The sequence below is a fragment of the Uranotaenia lowii genome, chromosome 2, assembly GCF_029784155.1.
Source record: "Uranotaenia lowii strain MFRU-FL chromosome 2, ASM2978415v1, whole genome shotgun sequence".
NCBI classification, from domain to species: domain Eukaryota; kingdom Metazoa; phylum Arthropoda; class Insecta; order Diptera; family Culicidae; genus Uranotaenia; species Uranotaenia lowii.
The window spans coordinates 376,951,340-376,974,239 of NC_073692.1; the positions used below are offsets into that span (position 1 = coordinate 376,951,340).

The 22,900-nt window shown below is 35.0% G+C and overlaps 1 protein-coding gene across 4 annotated transcripts in view; it reads right to left on the minus strand.

Annotated features, from left to right (window-relative positions):
- Positions 1–789: 789 nt before the first annotated feature.
- LOC129746506 (uncharacterized) overlaps positions 790–22,900 on the minus strand; it is a 262,794-nt gene continuing 240,683 nt past the window's right edge. For all 4 annotated transcript variants that reach the window (XM_055740181.1, XM_055740182.1, XM_055740180.1 and 1 more), the window contains 4 exons: positions 16,797–17,049; positions 16,476–16,732; positions 1,751–1,824; positions 790–1,591 (listed from right to left, as the gene is read on the minus strand). In XM_055740181.1, the coding sequence (XP_055596156.1) occupies positions 1,393–1,591; positions 1,751–1,824; positions 16,476–16,732; positions 16,797–17,049 (783 nt within the window). In that variant the 3' untranslated portion in view covers positions 790–1,392. The remainder of the gene's footprint in view (positions 1,592–1,750; positions 1,825–16,475; positions 16,733–16,796; positions 17,050–22,900) is intronic.

Here is a 22,900-nt window from a genome sequence, read left to right on the forward strand (position 1 = left end):
AGCGGCCTGGAGCTCCTCCAAAGAGCGCAACAGATCCAAATTACGGAGCACACATCGGCTGATAGCCCTGCGAGTTTCCTGTGCATATAGGACCATATCAGCAGATGCAGCTTTTGTTATCGCGGGCATGATTACCATCGACATAACTCTGTGGGGGTGGGGGTGGGGGATATGGGATGTTACGAAGCAAGAGCTGTTAGAGGAGTGCGTAAAGCTCAACGAGCAGCGTCAATGCTCAAGTGGTAGGAGCAATGGGACGCATTGAACAACGCAGGATGGACGTATAGACTAATCCCGCGACTTTTAGACTGGGTAAATCGGAAGTATTGAGAGGTCAACTTCAACCGGACGCAGTTCCTTTGGGGTCATGGGTGCCTCAAGCAACACCTTCATCGGTTTAAGCTTATCAGCTCACCATATTGCCCGGAACGCTTAGATACGGAGGAATCGGCAGAACATGATCTTTTTCTGCAAGTATGTGTGAATCTCTGCGGTATATCATTCCCGCTTGGCAGCATTACAACTGGATCTAAATCGTAGAACTACAACGCCAGTTTCATCAAAAAGCACTAGAAATCGAGATACGGGAACGTTAGTGAAGATGGATTGGACACACATTGCGAAGAGATAAGAACAAGATTTGCAGAGAAACGCTTGACTGGAATCCAGATGGGTATTGAAGAAGAGGCAGGCTCAGAAGCTCGTAACGCCGTAGTCTATCCGCTGAAATACGCTCAGTTGAAGAGAATCTTGGCTGGCATCTGCTGCGTGAAGACGCTGGCTCCGGATCGGATCGCCTGCAGTGGAGATCTTTAATTTCAGCCAGATGCGTTAGATATTCGGCGCCTGACTCTTAGGAAGCTAAGAATTGAACGTCGTCCAGAAGTAGCCTATTCAACTCTAATTCTTGGTTGGTGGTTCAGAAGGGATTAGCCCAAGTTTTTTTTCCCATATCGACGAAGTTAAATATTTTCACAAAAATTTTTGGAACATAAAGAAACACTTGCAAAAAATATAAATTTACTGACTTCTTTTTAAACAAATCTGATTAACGATACAAACGAATGAATTGTGTCCGATCCGAGTAATGATAACTCAACAACGTTTAAACTTTGATACAATTAGGTACCCTTCTATAATCCGATGATTCATCGTATTTTTCTTAACCCCGGGTAGGTATTCATTTTCAAGATGTCACCATCAAGTGACTCGACGACAACGGTTGTTCAAAATTTACGGCTTCTTCGGCTTAGGTTCTACACATAGAATTTATACAATATCACGAATTAACGACGGCGACGCGACGTGGCAATGACGTGACGCTGACGAAGGCGCGAAACCCTTCGCACGGTTGAAGTGGGTGGCAATTTTGTTAGCTTACTCCTGCCCCTACTAGAAGGCTTGAATCGGTCGGTACAAACCGGTGTACCCGCAAAGACGGGCTCGGAGAGCCGGAATGAGCAAGGCGGCCGCCGAGAGGTCCTTGAGCAGATCGGCACACTCCACCAGCAGCAGATACATTTTGTCCCCCCGGGAGGATACGCTCTTGTGCAAGGTGATTCGCCGCAGCCCTGCCGTTTTCGGGAGGTATCTGGAAGCAAAATATGATCTCGGTTATGATTCAAAAACCAAAGTTTAATTTGAGGATTTTTAAGTTTTACATCTAGCAAAATTTCTGAAAATCGCAATTCGCAACTAGTTAAATTACTTTGAGAAAATTGTCTTATGTTAAAAATACTTAGCAATTCACCTGTAAATCATCCTGGCACCGGTCCAGTAAAGCCAATTCCGTTCAAACCGTTCGCCATCGTCGCCTTCGTAGACCTGTAATGGGACCAAACGGAAGAGAGAAGATGATAACTTGTGGTCCATTCCCGCTGATTTGGATGTGAAAGCACAGGACAGAGATGCGGGGGTGTTAATGGCAAAAGAGATTAGCAGCCACCAGCACCGAATGTTTGCCCATTGTTTAGTTTTCGGAAGAGTTTCTGTGCCATTTCATGACCCCAACCCGAACCACGATAAACGATTTGTAACTTTTATCAATTGGATTTGTGGTCAGTTGGTTAGCAGACTGACTGACTATGGTAGCTTATGGTTGGGTGGTTTGAAGAATTTGATTTTTGACCGGCTTGTTTGCTTATTAAAAGTGATTGATGCCTGTGGAAGAGGATGTTCAATTTTTATTCAAATTGACAGATTCAACGAAATTCACAAAAACGACACAGTTGACAAAAATGATGAAATCATCAATAAAACCAAAATTACAAAATTGTGCAAATGGACAAAGTTGATCAAATCTACAAAATTCTCCAAACTGACAAAATCGACGAATATCACAAAAAATGACATAAATGATATAAATAACAAAAATGTCAAAAATTATAAAATTGGACAAAATGACAAATCACAAAAGTGACAAAAATTACAAATGTGACGAAAATGACAACAATGACGAAAATGACAAAAATGACAAAAATTACAAAAATTACAAAAATGACAAAATTACTAAAACTGACAAAAGTTACAAAAATGAGAAAAATAACAAACATGACAAAAATGACAAATAGGACAAAAATGACAAAAGTGACAAAAATTACGAAAATTACAAAAATTACAAAAATTACTAAAAATTTCAGAAATGACAAAAATGACAAAAATGACAAACATGACAAAAATTACATATTTTAACAAAAAAATCATGCAGTTTACAAAAGTGATAAAAGTGAAATAAAAAATAAAAAATTGAAAAAAAATATCAAAATTATAACTGTATTGGCAAAAATGACAAAATTGAAAACTTAACTTAACCCTTCGTTTCATAAAGTAACAGATTTGCAACAATTAATTAAAGCTGTTGTAAATTATGCAGAAATTCAAATAATCAACTTTTTTCTTCATGGCAATCATGTTTCTAACTTCAAAATACGGTTCAATTAAAAAAAATTACTTTCCGAGTATATATGTACAAACTAGACTAACTCCAATCTGAAAAATATGAAATGTTAAAAAAGGCTTATTTTGCAGAATTTTGACCTAGTCCAATTCGCACCGAAGAAAAAAAAATTGACTGGAAAAAATATTTTCGCATTTTCAGTAATGCAATTAACACAATGGAATACAATTTGAAGATTTTTTTTTTTATTTTTGTCTGATATAATGGCCTTTTATTAATTGTTGCAAATTTGCAACATCATGCAACGGTAGCACCTTGAGTTACGTATATGGGCGACGAAGTGTGTTTCCGAAAGTTTCATCGTTTAAACAGTGTATATGTTTTCCGATGAAAGTATTATTATTTTAATCTTATATTATCATATTATCGAGACATTCATAAAAATAATGCAGATCCATTATCCTCTAACTGAACAAAATGGCTATCAACTGAAGAAATATCGGAAAAAACAGTAAAAAATCCTTTTGAATAGATCATAAACCATTCGTATCATAAAGTAAAAAAAAGGCATTAATTACGAAACCTCGTTAGAAATCCTGCATAAAAGTTGAAAAATTGTATTTCTAAAGGGTCACATATGTATGTATGTTGTATGTTGGTTATCCACTATGGGTGCATGGATTCACCGCAGTTTCTGCATAAGTATGTTTTCAAATGTATTCTCAGATTATTAAGTTCGATAATATATTTCCAAAGGGTCACATTTAGTGCCAATTTATGACTTTTGAGTAGTTGAAGTATTTGTAGTAATAGTTTGAATTTATAATTTTTCAAATACAACGAGCGCTATGTTTCTATGATATAAATATTATATTGTGATCCTCGGGAAAGATTTTCTGGGTTCAAAATAAATATTTTCACATTTTTAGTAAATTAATTATTAATATACTTTTTTCCATACTAGTTCATTGAATTTTTAAATGCAAATACATTATATGTTCTCAACATTATACAATGTAGTACTCTAGTTTGTAACATGAGTTCCATAATGTGCTTCAATTACTTTTTATCATTTAAACAGTATTAATGTTTACAGTATTAATGTTTTCAGAACGAATGTGAAAAGGAAATGGTGCATGATGGTGAAATAGCAGTTTCATTTTTGTTTTACTTATAATTCCGTTAACTCTTCTGAATGTGTACCATCGGAAAATCGTTTTCGATATTGAACCCTAAACGTTCCCTTTCCCTCTTCCAAATCAGAATAAAAGCTAACAGTTGAGCCACCGCAACTATTACGGCTCCTTCCTCTACTTACATGGATTAAATAGTGATTAAAAAAAAGGAAGTTACTGAAAAAGAACTGGAGATTTGTCGATCTAATTAATCTCAATAATGCATGTAAGCACATACTTAGGAAGGAACTGCGGTGAATCCGTGCACCCATGGTGGATAACCAGCATACATAGGTTCTACCCCCAGCTAAATGGTGTCCAGACACTAGGTTTACGAAGTTTTTGAGCTAAAACTATGGTTAGTGCAAGATAAACTAAGAGTAAACATTTATATCTAGCTGTCTTGTGTGAGGAACAAAAAGGTATAACCATTTCATGTTGTTGCAAATTTGCAACAATTAATATTTTGGCTAAATACTCGAAATATGTGAAAATTATATTTTTTCATTATTTTTCCCTTCATGTACTCATCATTGCGCACTATTGAGAATTTTTTCAAGAAAAAATAAAAAATCATGAAATGAAGGGTTAACTGAAATTTTGGCACGAAATCGAAATTATTGTCAAAATTTTTAAAATTGTTAGGATTATCAAAGTTTAAAAAATCAATTGTTAATTCGACCGATCATTGGACCCTACATTACCGCATCGTATTTTACTCCAGCGAATGTTATTTTACTTTATAATGTTTTTAATATGCTCGATTTCTTCACTTCAGAGGTCAATCCGGACAAACGTTAAATTATTTGAAACACATGGTTGGGCATCTTTTTCAAATGGTATTTTTAATTCTTTTTTTCAGGGTACCATGTGCTGTAACTCCAAAAAGGGGTAGTTGAGATTAAACTCATATCAATTTTTTTTATACATTTTTTTTATTTATTTAAAATGGGATCATACAGAATATTCCAGGATCCAGTAATATGAAATTCACCAATAATTTGCAGCTATTTATTTGAAAATTATGATATTTTTCAAATACTTTATCTTAAATTCATTTTCAAATTTTTATATTTTCAAATAATTGTGAGTTTATTGCGTTAGAAATTCTTTAGTCATAATTTGATGATTCAGAATCAAGAAAACTATCATCTGTTAATGATTTTGTATAATACATATGTATTAAATCTGGTTTCATAGATTTTATTCATGTAGGAGGGAAGATATTGAATTTCTTTGCGGTTTACACATTCTTTTACCTATTCTGCACAGGATCAAATATTACAAACCTTATCTTATCTTATTTTACATGTATATAAAAATGTAGGCGTTTCCTTTTAAACTTCATCACGTATAAACTGACAGTCGGAATGAAGTCAAAATTGGTATCCAAAGGGTCAGAGACATTTGCATAATAGTTCCGAAAATGTCACTTTTTATTGGAGAGGAGCCCTCATACAAAATCAACTTAACATGGGACACAAATCGAACAGGTTTAAGATGATTTTCATAAATACTTATTCACGAGCACTAAGAAGTTAACTGTTTGAAAAAATCAGCCGAAAATATTCTGAAAATTAAGTTCTTTAGCTCCTGTGGCTATGTAATTTAGAAAAAATGTTCCAATATTTTACCCAACGATAATGTTTTCCATAGAATAAAAGTTGTTTGTAATCAAAAAACTTAAATTCTGAGAATTTTTCAGCGAAAAAAAATTGGGTATTAGAGGGTTAAGCAGTCGGTGGTGGCTCCATAGACTGAAAGGAACAAAGCTATTGAACTACATGAATTATAAGTGCATAAAAGCTTATTTGGGGAAAACACGCTTTTATGTCGTTTTGTTAGACCAGTTTTCTAATAGGTATTTTTCTAAAATTTGAATTCTTCTTTCAAAAATAAAAATATATTAATAAAATTCTAAAAATCTTAAAAAAAATCCTCAAATTTAGTTTGAAATATGAAGAATCTTATGACATCATTAAATCAATATCGACCATTTCGTCATAAATCTAATGGAATTCAAAAGTGAGCTAAAAAACTCCTATATCTGGTTCATAAACATCAGAGTTTCGTCTTTTGCAGAAATTCTATGAGACAAGTGTCAGTGACAGTGTCTCGAGAAAAATTTACAGGCATATAAATTTACAGAATGCATGTTTTAAACTGAAATTCGAAATTTAAAGTGGGCTTGCGAAAACTGGAAACAAATGAAATATGAACCGCAAACCTTTATTCTCTTACTTTTACTTTTTCAGATTTGATTTTCTTCCACTGAAGGTTAAAACCTTTGAATTCGCTCAGTTTGAGAGATTTAGAAATCAATGAGTAACCCTTTTTGTAAAAGCTTTTAAGTACTCTATTTGATTGCTTATGGCTTCAAACTACAAATATAGCATACCACTTTGAAATTTCTAGGGCTTATTTTCGAAAGTTGTGATTTTAAACCAAATTTTTGATGTAAATGGACTTAAAAGTGAATAATCATCAAACCTTATTTGTTAAGGGTTTTTTTTTCATCTGCCAAATCAAGCTAGTGGAAAAATCAAAATTAATTGAAAAACTTCAACTGTTGAACTGAAAAAAATTGCTATAAATTGCAACACATCAAGTTTTACCAGGGAATTTTAAAAACACGTACCGATCGAGCAGCGAGGGCAATCCTACAAGAAATGGATTCGCGATGGATTAAAAGGAGTCTCCCGTGATGTCCACTTTACGCACAGGATTAGTGACTCAGGAAGATGGATGAAGATTTTTGGAAAGCAGTTGTTTCATTCAGGGATAAGTATACTTTTTTATTTTTTCAACTAAGACGGGTTTAACTTTCTTGTTAGAAGTGAAAAATTAATTTTCTTTTCATTCATCCCATTTTCTATCCTTTTTCGTTTACCAACCTAACTGATTATTTTGAATTGATTTGAAATGTTCAATATCTTTCAAACGACTAAAGTTCAGCCCTGTCTTATTCACGATTTTCTATATTTTGACGAATTTTCAGTTCAAATAACGAGGGCTTTACTAAAGTTATTTATCTTTTTCAAAAAATATGACAAGCTGATTTGACATAATATTTTGACATTTATACATACTATACAAGTTTTTCATCGAATCTGTACAAATTCTAGTAAAACTTAAATTTTCATAGTGACAGAAAAAACCCAAAACCATTAAAATTTTGAGATCAAATTAATAGAATTTGCGAAAAGACTAAGTATTTGTCATAATTTCATACCGGTTAACAAGTTTTGGGAAACAGATGTAAGATATTTTAGGGCCTTACGTTGAATTTTTTTTGTTCATCTTTACTTTATATTCAAAAAACCAGTGTAATAAAAACCATCATGCTTAGAAATCATCATTACTTTAAACGTTAAAAGAATAAGGCCTCATATTTATGATTTCTGATAATATTTTAATTATGTAGTTATTTAAAAAAAACCTCATATGAATTGAACAGATTTAAAACCAAATAATAGGAGCTTAGGAGAATAGAATTCAACACTGATTACATAACACTAGTCAAAAGTGTTTCCTGGTTATATCCTTTTTACCCAATCCAAACAAAAATCGATTTGCTAGGATGCAGAGGTAACCTCGGTCCAAAACCATGAAATATTATTCTTTCAATCCCTTCCTCTCTTTTCCTTCTATCCATTGACTACTAGAACGTGGCCGGCGCCGTTATTGATGTATAAAAAGAGAGAATCAGTTTTGTCCATTGTGAATGTCCTGTCAATCCCAGATACCATTCATTTAACCTATGGACAAAATTGATGGCCTCGGTCTATCACGGAGTAGCAACCATTGGCGATGTGGAATTAGTTCTACTGAGCCACGCCTGCGATCATGGAATTTGAAATGCGTTTGCTTTAATATCGATAAAAATACATTAAAAGTTTCACGAAGTTTATAAAGAACAACTGATTGAGATTATATTGCATGTTGCATTTCACGTTCAATGATTTAAGGTGGATGTGAGTAGTCAATTAAGCTAAGCTAAGCTAATAATCATCAAACCTTATCTGTTAAGGTTTGTTTTTGTGCAAGCATTAGTATTATATCTAAGAATTGGTTACCAATACTCCTTCGACAGATACGCGAATTGTCTACTTACAAAATCGCCAGCAACCCTATCTCCCTTCTGTTCAAATAGAGGGCGATAATTCCTAGTTATTTTTTTTTCAACATACATATCCATGGCCGTAAGAACGGGGGAGTTTTTGAGGCTTTTAAACACCCCAAGGTTGCCGAAAAAAAATTCTGTGTTTTGACGAAAACTAATTTTCTGTGATTTTACCCAAAAATTCTGTGACGGTTTTCTGTGATGCATTTTCCATTTATTTCATTCAATAGTCATGTCAAATTGTGTCTTTTTTAAGATTTTACTCATGAAAAATCAATTAACCTTACCAATTATATCATATTTTTCCATTTCAAAGATAATTATCCTAAATTTATGTTGGCATAAAAAATTGAATTTTGAAATATCGTCCATAATTTAAAAATTCTGTGAAATCTATGAATATTTCTAAAATTCTGTGTTCTGTGACGCAGGTTCTGTGATGAATTTAGCTCAAAATTATGTGAAGTTATAAATTTTTCTGTGATTTTGGCAACCTGGCCCGAAGGGTCCTTCATAAGTAAGCAAGGTATTCTACTCTACAGTCAAAAATTGTAATTCTTAATCATATTTGGTTGATGGAGTAAACTTATTCGAAAGTAACAATTTTGCCTCAAAACTGATGTTAAAACCTTGTATTTGTGTTTTCATATTTAAGATTATGTATTCAGTTTAGGATTCTTGATTTTCGGTTGGAATCATGATTAAAAATACAAATAAAACGCTGAGTTATAAATCGACGCTTAAATTTGGTTTTACATTTCCTTAAAAATTTGATTCATGATTTTCGAAACTCATACGCAACCTTTACATTTAGTATAATAACTTAACTGACTATTTTCCGAATATGAAAAAAAATCTTATAAATCAATCTGAGTTTTTGTTTCATATTCAGAATCGAAGTTCATGAACATTATTCCTATGCATAATAAAAATCTAGCAATCCTTCAAAATGGCAATACAGATTCATCATTCGATTGTTTTTTATATTTTTATTTAGATTTGCAAGTCGAGTACTTAATTCAAATAAAGAATAATCATTAAAACCCAAAACATCCGAATTAAAATTATAGATTCATGATTCAGGGCTCTGAAACTGTTTACTGTGTAAATTCATTGCTATTTATTTTTAAATTCAGAAACTATTTTTAAGAACATTTCAGAAAACGTATTGAAATTCCGAAACAGATTGAAATTCAAATTTTGAATTCAGGTATCAAATTCATATTCAGATTTCTGTACTGTTCAAAATTCAAATTCAGCTCGTAAATGAGTTCCACATTGAAAATAAAATTATCGATAAAACTTTTGCGACTGTTGTTGTTAGTTGGAAAAAAAATCAAAAATAAAATTATCAAGATGATCGCAAGCTTTTAATTCTGATTGTTCGTTCGATTTTTAAATTTAACCGAAGTCAGTCCGTTTGCACAATCCAGCTGAAAAGGACAAAAATTTAGTAGAATTTGAGTTCATTTTGCAAGAATTCTCTTATGGAAAATTTATTTGAAAAAACCATCCACAGAAATTGATTTTTCAAGAACCAAATTTCAAACTAAAATCTTTTACTAGGATCGAGTGTGCATAAATCCGATTTGATCCGCAAAATTTTTATCTTTTACTTTTAATTTTGAAAATTGGATTTATTTTTTTTCTCGAAATTGAAGCATTTAAAAAAATAAACAAAATAAACGTAGCCAGATCACTTAGTCGGTTTTACCCTGACTTGCCCGGATATTTTAGAAAAGTTCGGCCCAGTCCGGTTGCCAAAATTTTGTTGAAAAATTTCAAATCAAACAAAAAATTCAAATAGCATCATAATAATTTTAATTTCTTTCGCCCAAACATAAAAATTTTCAACGATTTTTTTTTTTAAATTTAAAACGAATTTTTGAGAGCCTGAAATATGATTCGAAATCTGTTCATTTTTATCGATGAAAAACTAATGATTCCAAGGCTTTTCTTCTTGATTTTCTTTTTTAAAATTCCTGGCTATTTGTCAAATTTTCCCAGATACTGTCTAGATTTTGATTAGAAAATTTGGAAAAAGAATGCCCGATTTTCGCCAGGCTTGAAATAAATTTTCCCGGCCCGGATAAGTGCGGGAGTACTTTTGGCAATATTAGACTAAATTCACCAGATTTTGATGTAAATTTTAAAATTTCAACAATCGATGAAAGTAAGTTTCCTATTTTGTTATTAAACAATTCTTCATACAAAGCCTAATAATCATTTGAAAGATTTTAGGTTGTAATTTTCAAAAGCTTCTATTTGAAACGAAAAACTATTTATGTAAAAGATCTTAAAAATTAATTATGAAATAGTATTGAAAAATAATAATTTTTATTTTATCATGGAATATTTTAATTTATCATGGAAAAAAATAAGTCACCAAAACACCCCCCCCCCTCCCTCCCCCTCCAATGAGTTAGTCCTTCCTACGGCCCTATGTACCTGCGTTCGGAACTTCTTGTGCATGACTTTAAGTAGAAAGTTAAATTCTCTAACTTTTAGATATTCATTCGAAGATTTGTTTGTTGCTTTCAACAATATGCTTTTGCCAAGTTTTGCTATCATTGTTGACTTGTGGAAAGTGGACGAGGACCCTCATTCGCATGCAAAACAGTTGTCCTCAATTTGCCCACCTGGAATCGATCCATTCCCATTCCCTGCATCCTCAACAGGACCAGGAAGCAGCGCAAGGGATGAGAAACAAATAAGGACAGAAAATTCTGTCAACGGGAAATATTGACCAGGCCAGCTAACCAAGCCAAGGAATCAGGATATGCAAACCTGAAATTTTTTTGCTGCTGCTTTTTAGCTGAAGATAGAAACTTACTCTGCCCGGTTGTTCACAGACTGAGAAAATATCGAACCACCAGAATGGATTGCCATTGCGAAAACGGCACGTTTCGTTCGAAGCGAAGCGAAACGCAGCACAAATATCGATAGCTTGCCATTAAGTACGAACCAGGGCGAACCAGAAACGGATGCGTACTAAAACATTGGTATGCAAACAACCGTTCCTGACCCCGCGGAAGCCTTCTTTCCTTCCTTCAAACTCATCCGTTTAGCATTGGCAAAAAGTACTTTAGTTGATGTTTCTGTGCGTTTGAGGTATCATTACGGCTGATGGGATGGTATTACTCTAATCTACCATGAACTGAACGGGTCCTGGTTATTTCTCATCTCATGGGGGGAAGGAAAGCAACTGGTTCGATGGCCGGATGTACCCTGACTGGTACCCAGAGTCGAGACCAGGCCAACGCCAAAACCAAACCACGTAACGGGATTGAATCAAATTCAATTTATTGGACCGGTCCCATTTGGCCGCAGCGACGGATACGAACGTGGAGGCGAAAATTTGAAACAGTAAAAATTGATTATGGTGATTTGCGGTCGATCCGATTGGGTAGTACCAAATTTAGGTTGATGTCGATGGCAACTTCTGGTGGCTGCTGGTTGCTTGCTGGTTAATGACTTCGACACGAGTTGATTAATTCTGATTGTTTGAGGAGATAAAATTTTCGATGCTCTTGCTGTTATCACCATCCGGTAGCAATGCCGGGTGGATATTTTTAATTTAATTTTTTACGACTATAAGATGACCTTATTAAATTTATTGCTAAGCACGATTTTGACTCATCATTTTTTTTCTCATCCAGCATGCATTAGGAAAAACATAAACTACACACAAGAATAAACTCAATAAATGATGTGACAAAAATTATCTGTACCGGAACTGAACGTTTGGGATCCACGATGTACTTGTCTTACTCTCGTCAAGAGTAAACCGTTGAGGAGTACAGTTTACCATTTAATTGAAAAAAATGGATACTTTCGATCAAGGTTTAACTTTAGTTTTGCTGTAGGTTTTGCTTTCAGTGTTCCATTCCATTTTAACCTTCCGGTTAAACGCCAAAACGTCGGGCAAATTGTTAATTCTAGTATTTGTAGTATCGATCTAGTATCATAATGATTAAAATGCCAATTTGAATTATAAAGAACAATAATCATCAGTCGTTAAAAATTACTAAAAAAAGGGTTGTATCATACAGCATTTTCAATTCGATCAGTTCAACTTACTCCGATACACTATCAGAACAGTTTCAAATACGAAAACGATCAGGATTTGGTCCAGAATCATTTTGTTGATCCGAAATCTTACCAAAACTCTGATTCCAATCTAAATCCTGGACCTATTCCTGGCTAGGATTCGAAACTATCTAGATCTATATATATCCTGATCCAGAACCTGATCTTGCATTATGATTTTGTATCCTTAGCCTGAAATTTAATCCCGATCATTCAATTTGTGCCTGGATCATGATCCTGATTTTGATTTCGAATCCTGAATCTGGAACTTGATTCCCAAATTCTGATCATGCTATGCGAACCCTAGATCCATATTACGATTTTTAATCCTCTTTGAATACTACTCCTGTCTCCCGGATTTTGAATTTTTGTTTTTGTTTTTGATTGTTCCTGATTGATGATCCGACATTATGGTACATGATCCTTATCGTGGATCCCTAATTCTGAACCTGAACTCTGTTTTTAGATCCTGATTTCAGGTTGCGGTCTCTGATCTCAGATCTTCGCTGATTCTGGTCTTGAACCTGGAATCTAATTCTGAGCTTAGCAGATATTGAATATTTGATCCCGATTCTAAATCTTCGGTTCTAATACTGATCCTGAATCTTATACTCTGTACCGACAATCGATCGTAAATGATGATCTTGGATTCTGATCCTGAATCAGGATCCCCAATTCCGGATTATTGGCCATTAAATTGAACCCCAACTCTTCGTCCTGACACTGATCCCGAACTCTGAGTATTTTAACTGATCCATGGTCCTGATTGGGATATTAACCCTGATTCAGGATCCAGGACCCTGATTTCGGATCATTGGTGAACTTAAACTCAGATTCTGGTATAGGACTCTGAAAACTTGATCGCGGGTCCTTGAATACTGACCTCAAATTTTGATCCTTGACTCTCATTCCGGATCCTGATACTGATTCTTATATCGAATGGATTCATATCCTGAATCCGAATCCCGGATCCTAGATCCAGATTACGGCCTCTAATCCTGATCCCGCATATGATACTATCATTTTTGTCATTATTGTCATTATGACTAATGACAAAAATGACATAATGACAATAATGACAAAAATGACAAAAATGACAAAAATGACAAAAATGACAAAAATGACAAAAATGACAAAAATGACAATAATGACAAAAATGACAAAAATGACAAAAATGACAAAACTGACAAAAATGACAAAAATGACAAAATTGACAAAAATGACAAAAATGACAAAAATGACAAAAATGACAAGAATGACAAAAATGACAAAAATGACAAAAATGACAAAAATGACAAAAATGACAAAAATGACAAAAATGACAAAAATGACAAAAATGACAAAAATGACAAAAATGACAAAAATGACAAAAATGACAAAAATGACAAAAATGACAAAAATGACAAAAATGACAAAAATGACAAAAATGACAAAAATGTCCAAAATTACAAAAATTAATGATAACAAAAATGACAAAGTGACAAAAATGATTAAATTATCATGATAATGACATAAATGAAAAAAAGACATAAATGACATGAATGATATAAATGACGTAAATAACATAAATGACATAAATGAAATGAAAAACAAAAATGACAAAAATGACAATGACAAAAAAGACAAAAATGACAAAAATGAAAAAAAAGACAAAAAATGACAAAACTGATAAAAATGACAAATATGACATAAATGACAAAAAATGACAAAAATGACAAGAATGACAAAAATGACAAAAATGAAAAAAAGACATAAATGACATAAATGACAAAAATGACATAAATGACATAAATGACATGAATGACATAAATGACATAAATGACAAAAATGACATAAATGACGATAAACTTTCTCCTGAACTCAAAATCTTAAAAATGGAACATTCAGAAATGTATAACTGTGTTTCCCAGAATTCAAGAGTGATTTCAATAACAATTATCATTTAGTGATTGCAAACTTCGAATAAATTGCAGCTTAGTCAATGCATTGACTTAGGCTCAATTAGGCCTTACTTACTGCTACACATATTTATATGATTAACACAAATGGGAAAAAAGTATCCTCTGTAGAAGGCCGAAATTTTAATTGATTGATGATAGTTTAATGTTTAAGTTATTAAGCTGATTGGTTTTGCTTTGTTGAAATTTTTTGTTCTATTTCTACCACGATCTCCGCACTTTTTTTCTATAAGATTTTTTTATTTTATTTTTTTATAAGATTTTTATCAATTCTTTCCAGTAACTGTGTCTGTTATGTTGTTCACAATTATCTCATACAATAATGTTTCGTCATTAATGTCTCCGTTATCGTTTTTTTTAATTTAGAGGTTTTTTTTTTCGAGAAATCAGATCCGTAACGTTACAAATGATGTTAAAACGTTGCTTGTTTAAATAGAAAATACTGTTGATAATTTCTCTTTTATTGACTTTTCTTTCATCATTACTAATTTGTTGCTTTTCAAATTAAATTTCTTTTTCAAGTTTAATTAGTATAAAATTCAGGAAAAATATTCAGTTGGGCTTCCGCTTTTCCAAATCCGAATTGCCGGGCCTAACGCTGAACGCCTGCCATCAGATTTTGTACAGCCACCTTGTCCACCTTCTTCGCCGCAGAAAGCCAGTTTGCCTTGAACTGCTGCTCGTCCTTAGCAGTTTTTTTGATCTTCTTTAGGTTCCGCTTGACAATAGCCCAGTATTTATCAATTGGGCGGAGCTCTGGCGTGTTGGGAGGGTTCTTGTCCTTGGGAACCATCTGCACGTTGTTGGCGGCGTACCACTCCATAGCCTTTTCACCGTAATGGCAAGATGCCAAATCCAGCCAAAACAGTACGGGACAACCGTGTTTCTTCAGGAAAGGCAGCAGACGTTTATTCAGACACTCTTTCACGGAAATTTCTTGGTTGACAGTCCCGGAAGCTATGAAAATGCTGCTTCTCAAGCCACAGGTACAGATGGCTTGCCAAACCAGATATTTCTTCGCGAACTTTGACAGTTTCATGTGCTTGAAAATATCTGCTACCTTTCCTCTTCCTTTTGCCGTATAAAACTCCTGTCCCGGAAGCTGCTTGTAGTCGGCTTTGACGTATGTTTCGTCGTCCATTATCACGCAGTCAAACTTCGTCAGCATCGTCGTGTACAGCCTCCGGGATCGCGCTTTGGCCGTCGTATTTTGTTTTTTATCGCGATTTGGAGTCACTACCTTCTTGTAAGTCGATAGTCCGGCTCGTTTTTTGGCTCGATGCACGGTTGTAGACGATACACACAGCTTATTTGCGGCATCTCGGAGAGAGAGGTTAGGGTCGCTTGAAACTACCGGCAACTCTCTTTGTCGTCTCAGCGGCTTCCGGTTTTCGATTTCCCCCCGATCCAGACTTTCTGGCTGTCGAAAAACGTTCCCCAAACACTTTAATTAAATTTGCAACGGTTGATTTGACAACTTTTAGCGATTTTGGCAGCTTTGCGTGCGAGTAGCTCGGAATTTTCTCGATGCGCGAGCAACATTTTTATACGCTGCTCTTCTTCTTGGACGGCATTTTGACAACTGAAGAGTCAATTCCAAAATCAAAATAGGAGAACCATTCTACACATACACACACCTTCAAAATGAGGGGTGTTCAGGTTTTTTAAATGCAAGATTGAAAGAAATACGTCAAGTTCATACTGACCAAATTTTGACCGTTTCACCCCTTATGTTTGGTTGGTGCATAATCATTGAATAAAAGATCAAGGCGAGTGAGGATCCAAGTCAAAATACTTCAAAAAGTTATATAAAATTGTTATTCTACTTAAAACCTTGATGCTCAAAATTTTCTGTGGCTTTACAGTGTTGCCAGAATTATGAGATAGGGAGAAACAATGGGAGCTAAGTTTCAAGAAAGTTGAGAAATAAGGGTCACCCTAACGTGCATATGCCAAAAAGGTATACGTGATATATAACATCTCTGCAAGGATCAGGATCAGGAAATGAATAATAGCATTAAGATAGTTTTTCAAAACCATTTACATCAATCGGTAGTTTCAATACAAATGAGGGTTGCTCACGTCGTTGTAGCTTGGTTCAAAACTATGTGCTACCGTAGAATGTTTCTCAATTAGAACGTTTTCTAAAGTAACAATATTCTTGACCCACTAATGTTACTGTCAGACCTAATTCTACGTCAAAAAATAATTGATAAAACGTTAAGAAATCCTACCTTATACACACTGATGATGTACCCCGTCGAAGGCGTTTGGCCCTTCTTGACGCTACCGATTTCATTGGGGGCCAAAGCCAACGGAGGCCGGCAGATCGAGGCCACCTCACTGTACAGATCTAGGGTGTGGGCCGCCGTGTAGCGGGTATTCTTCGGCTCGAACTTGGACAGCGACGCGCCCCGCACTCCGGTGTAGAACAGCGTCGGATCCGTCTGGGTGGTGTTTATCACATAGTACGCTATGAAAGGGAACTCGGCTGGAAGCGAAACAGGAAGATTAATCGAATTGACCTTCGACAGATTTCAAGGAAGTAATCTCACCGGAGCTTCGCTCCATATTGGCTAGCAGCATGCCTCCCACGGCATTGTTGCCTTGTTGTACTTCGTTCAGCAGTTCGGATGCCACTGCCCTCTGTTTGGACAGTGGATGGGCGAGTGGCGATTCCAGCAGGGGATCGATTGGCTCCAGAGGGCTCATCAGGTGAGCTAGGATACAGATTTTCGGATCGGACACCTCCAGTACGCTCAGAGGCCCGACCGCCGAATTATCCGTGGTGTCGGGTGAAGGTAGTTGCTGCACAGGGGAAAGAAAATATGGAAATAAGTTTTATAAACAATAAACATATTCTAATAAAAAAATTATTATTGGTTAATAAGAAAAAATTAAAAACTTTGAGCTACTTTAAGAAGAATAACTTAGTCGTTATAAATTTAACAACGTAAATTAATCCCACGGTAAAAAGTGTTTCACTTTGAAAACTCGAGTTTTCAGTCGGTTGCTACCAAATCTCCAGGAAGAATAAAAAAATTATAACCTAATAAATAAAAGGATGTTCCAGAGAATGTGAAATAAATGTTTATTACCAAGCGTTCCACCGGAGTTATGGTTGTTAACTATTGCTTCAAATAGATTGAAGACGCCTCCAGTTTTCTTGAAACTTGAAATAAAAAGTTAATACCGTAAAAGGGGTAGCTTTGATCACCGGGGTAAATTTGATCAACAATAAACTTTTCCACATTATCATCAATAACTCAGTCTATAGTTTGAATTTTCGAAAACTGTTTTCTACGTTTGAAAGCCTATGAATTGAGTATTAAATAGGCAATATTTGGTATGTATTTGAAATTTTTTTTCTGCAAGTAATAAAGTAATTTCAAAATCTTAAAATATCTACTTTTTCCAAGGCTCGCAAACAAACAGCTCCCCTTATGATACCAAAAAGCTTTTAGAAGCAAACGGGTTGTATAAGGTGAAAGAACAACTTTTTTTCTTTGTATATGAACAGTTATAGTCATTTAATGATAAATTTTTAATATTTAAAAAATGAGGACATTTTCCAAGAGTAAGCCCGTATTGGATAAATCGATAGGAACCTTATCAAATCGTTAACTTTGAAGAAAAAATAAAAATGGAAATAGAAGGAGGGCCTAGGGGAATGAGTAAAGTTTAAATTTCCTTTGTATTTTGAAGCTCAAACTATTTAGCAATTTTTATAATTTTTGCGCCTAAATATAGGCAGCATCATAGTTCTTTTTTCGATTATAAATATTTTTGAAATAAAACGTTAAAAATCAAGATTGAATTGATAAACTAGCATTTGTAAAAATTATGAAGGTGTTTTGTATCCTTTAAATATGATCAAGAAAACTCGTTAAAACCATCAGAATAGAGACTGATGTCACCTCAAAGCAACAAATTCTGAACAGAGACGAAAACGATTTTAAAATCAAATTTAAAGTAGTCTAATAAATTTCTGCATCCATGTTTTACGTTCAAAGGAGTTCAGTACTGGTTTAAAAAATATAAAACATGCCACATTTCGCTTAACAGAAAAAATAATTGATATATTTTGAAAAAAGTGATCAATCTTACTTAAATTTACATGCACATTTTGAAGAATCTATTCTATTCTATTTTGTTTATTTATACAGGATTTTAACCAGTATGGTCATTCTTCTATGAGTTCTTCCATGAAGAATCATGCACTTCCATGAATTCGGGCAAACTTGAGAATGTTGTTTTTCGACTATTTGATATCGGCGTATGTTCAAGCAAAGGCCTGTGGATCCTCTCCTTCAAGTGTCAATTCCTCGAATTTTTCGATCTCTAAGGCGTGGGCTCCAATGTCACAGGATTTGTGATGCGAAGGTGTGTTCCCGATTCGGATCCCAGTGGCTTTGGCGTAGTGGTAAAAGTTCCAATCATCTACGCCAAGGTTCGTGAGATCTAATCCCGGTCATGGTATACAAAGTACACTTCCTGTGGTCTAGTGGTTCGAGCATTTGTAGGATGCTAGCCATCATAACTACGAAAGTTGTCCGCATAGAGTTAAAGAAGGAAGAAAATAATCTTTTCAAAGAATTCGAAAATTAAAAGAATCTTCGTTTTAAGGGGGTCGGCTTAGTCGAAACCGTTAGTCACTCATATCTCGATATACGACCTAGACACGTTTTAAAAAACTTGGCCGTATAGCAAAACGCCGTACAACAAATCACTGATTTTTATACAAATTTTCATACGAGGCTCTTGGAGCCAAAGGGGTAAAAGTGCATGGAAGCTTATTTAGAGAAAATAGGCTTTTAAGTTTTTATGCTAGGCAATTATCCATATATTTTTCTAAAATGTTTATTTAGCTTTGGAACGAAAAAGTATGTTAATAAAATTCAAAAAAATCCGAAAAAATCATCAAATATAGTTTGAAATATAAAAAATCGTTTGGCATCATGAACTCAAATTCGACCATTTTGTCACTTATATCCATTTGGCTCTGAGAGCCTCATATACAATTCATATGCTGTTAAGTTGAGCTACGCAATTTTGCTATTAAAATATTCACTTTCCTTTAGCACGAAGTGGGGTTCAGTCCTGATTAAAATCAGAGGCTGTTGGTTTTTGAGAATTTTGTCGTCTTGTTTCAGCTTCGACTTCCGAAGGAAAACGAGACGAGACAATTTTTTGTATTCCAGTAACTTGTACACCACTGTTCTCAAATGTGTAAAATCGACTGACCAGATTTATGAGCTTCTTGAAGTTTGCTGCCTATGTAATGTATGAAAAATCTCATAACAACTACGTCATCATGCTTGGAGTGGGCTAGTTTCACGCTCGATGTATGGTAGTTCTTCGAAATAACAGGTTACCTCATCCGCCATATTGGTTGTCAGATTTCTAGAATGATGACCTAGTTGTTATGAAAATTAGCGAGCATTGTACTGAATTTATCAGTTTTTTAAAATTAAAAATCGTTTTTTTATGCTAGTAATTTGTACGCCACTGTCCTCAAAGGCATAAATTTGATTTCCTAGATATATGAGCTTCTTAGAAAAATAGGATTTGGTTTGCGGTTCTGCATAAAATGTGAATTTTCCGCGGAAATATCTAAATTTTCTTGAAAGTTGTTATTACTGGAAACCATTTCCAAACTATCGCAATATCGCAATAAGGGGCGAAAACGAAATTATCGTTACACCGAAGTCATTGCGACACCAAATGTCATGTCAATTTTCTTATATTTTTTAGAATCAAACCAAAATTTTAGGGTAGTTTTATACATATATTTACTTCAATAATCAAAAGAAAAGTTGATCGATGGAGCCTTGAATGTAAAATTGAATTCATTTTCGCTTGATGCCCTCCATTAAAGTCTTTACAGTGTCATCCGGTACCAGTTTCTCAGTTTTTTTTCCATTTTCTTAATATGTACTTCTCGTCGTTCGCTGTCTTCTTGCTCTTCCGGAGTTCCCGCTTCATTATTGTCCAGTACTGCTACACCTGGCGCAGCTCCGGACAGTTTGGCGGGTTCATGTCCATTGAAACAAAATGGACAGAATTGGCCTCTAACCACTCTAGGACACTATGAGAATAGTGGCATGATGTCAAATCTGGCCAAAATAGCGGAGCTTCGTCGTGCTGCTGCAAGAAAGGCAAAAAGCGCTTCTCGAGGCCTGCCGAACGAGATATTTGGAGGTGAGCCTCGACATTTTCAGCTTCTTAAATTTGTCGTTTCGTCGTCCATCACACAGCAGTTATATTTTGTCAGCATCTTCTCGTAGAGCTTTCGTGTCCGAGTTTTAGCCGTCGATTGTTGCCGCTCTTCGCGGTTTTAGAAGTTCTGTACCTTGTATGTATGTAGTCCAGCTCTCTTCTTTGCATTTTGGACGTAGCTCTGCCGCTGCGACATGCCGATCTTTTTAGCCAAATCACGGCTTGAGACGTTGGGGTTTGCTTTAATTATCTGCTTCACATTTCCCTCCGTCTTTTTGTTCTCCGGTCCCGGTTTTTTCTAGCTCCTTTGCCGTGGTCCAACGTCAACCGCTCCTGGAACCGCTTCAACACTATGGAGACGGTTGAATGATGAATGTTCAACATTTTTCCCAACTGCCGATGCGACAGGTCAGGTAATTCTAGGTGTTTGGAAAGTATTTGTTCTCTCGAATCACGTTGGTTTACCTCCATTTTCGTTGAATCGAAAAATACGACTTCGAGTTTGACAGCATGTAAACAGTACACATGAATGAGAAAGTGTGCAAAATTTTTAAATATGCAATTGACGAAAAACGAAATTTAAGTTAGTTTTCTATGTAATGTTTAAAAAATCTTATAACAACTACGTCATCGTGCTTTGCGTGGGCTAATTTCACGTTTGATTCATGGTACCCTATAAAAAAATTCTCTGGTACCCTATACTCCCTATACTCTGCGCGTGACGGATGTATTTTTCAATTCACGGTCATCAAAGACGGCGTCGGTCGGTTCAAAGCATTTGTGTACGATTCGAAAAATTTTAAGTGAGATTGTTCGGCGTTTGGCCACTGTCGAAATCAAATTCAATTTAGATTTAAATAATACTACTGATTGAAGATTGAAAAGGTTTTATTAGTCTTTTGTTTCGATAATTTTGAAAGGTAAATTTTTCGCACGAATAAAATAGGATCGTACAGCCGCGAGGTTGATTTTTCCTTTCAGTCCTTTCGGAGTTCTCCTCGGCCGAGATGTTGATGTTTTGTTCTATTATGTCCAGAACCTGTACTGATCTCCAAAAACGGAAACGTTGTTCAAAACGTTTCCATTCCGTTGTAGTTCTAACTGCACCGAAACCCGGTAACGGGTGTCAATTTTTCATTTCCTTTATTTGTTTCAGACACGTCCAATGATGAACGTGTCCTTTTTGGCGTCGTTTTAGAATAATTATTTTAATCTAAACAATATTCCGTCACAGTCAAAAAGACGACGATGAACTGAAGGCGACTACGATTATTCCGACGCTTCATTTGACTGAAGGTTGAGGCGAGATTGTTTGCTTGGTTATCCATTTGAAGGTGTCTGTTTTTTTAATGTGACTGCTTTAACTTTAGTCACAGTTATTTGACTGGTGACGGTAACTTTTTTACGCTCTGGTCAGAAGTCACGAAAGGATCGGAAAGCTTACCACACTTACATATAGCTTGCCAAACCATTGTCTTTTTACCGAATTTTTCGATAAAAATTCATGTCTCCGTCTCGTCAATACTTTGGCCATCCCGATCAGTGTAATACTGGTCACCCGGAAGCGTTTTGTAATTAAAATTGCAATAGGTTTCGTCGTCGATGATAACGTACACCGATTTTCTACGCAGTAGTTGAGCATATAATTTAAGAGCTATTGTTTTGACGGAAGCAGCTTGTTCTCAATTGGATTTGGCTTCTTCAGCTTTTTATATGTCTTTAGATTCAATCTTACCTTCGTTCGATAGACAATCCTGAGAGGACATCCACGTTTTTGGCCACATCCTGAATTGATGCAGTTTTCTTACTGGCGTAAGCATGCATGACTTTCCGGCCCAAAGTTTTGTCCACCGGACCTGGTTTACGTCCAGATAATTTTTGTCCACGAAGCTGCCTTCCTCTCCATACTTTCGAATCGCATTTTGGACCGCTCCAATGCCTACTTGTTCCATTTTAGACAACTGACTCAGCGAAATGTCAGGGATAGTACACCATTTGTGCACGATATTGCACGAAATGCTTCTCATTTTAACGAAAACTATTAAAAATGGAGCTCACGATACACAGAGTTTTAAGTTAAACTCTAATCAAAAACACCCAGCTGTTAAAACATCATACGGAATTAACAGGATTGTATCAAAAAATCTAACTTAGACATAATTGGACACCCTATATGCAAGTGAAATGTTGATTTTGAAATCGTCAAGAATGCATCTTTCCAAGAATGTATAAATACATATATTGGGGAACAATTCAAGTTTTGACAGCTATCTTCCGGTAAAATTCATTAAATCTTACTTCAAAAAAACATTCAACTTTTGCTTTGTTTAGCTCAATCTCATTTTTAAATAAACTGATTTTCAAAACTTAAATTTAAGTTTTTCTTTCGTTAATTTAATTGTCATTTTCACAGAACATAGGTTTACGGACTTATTATGGA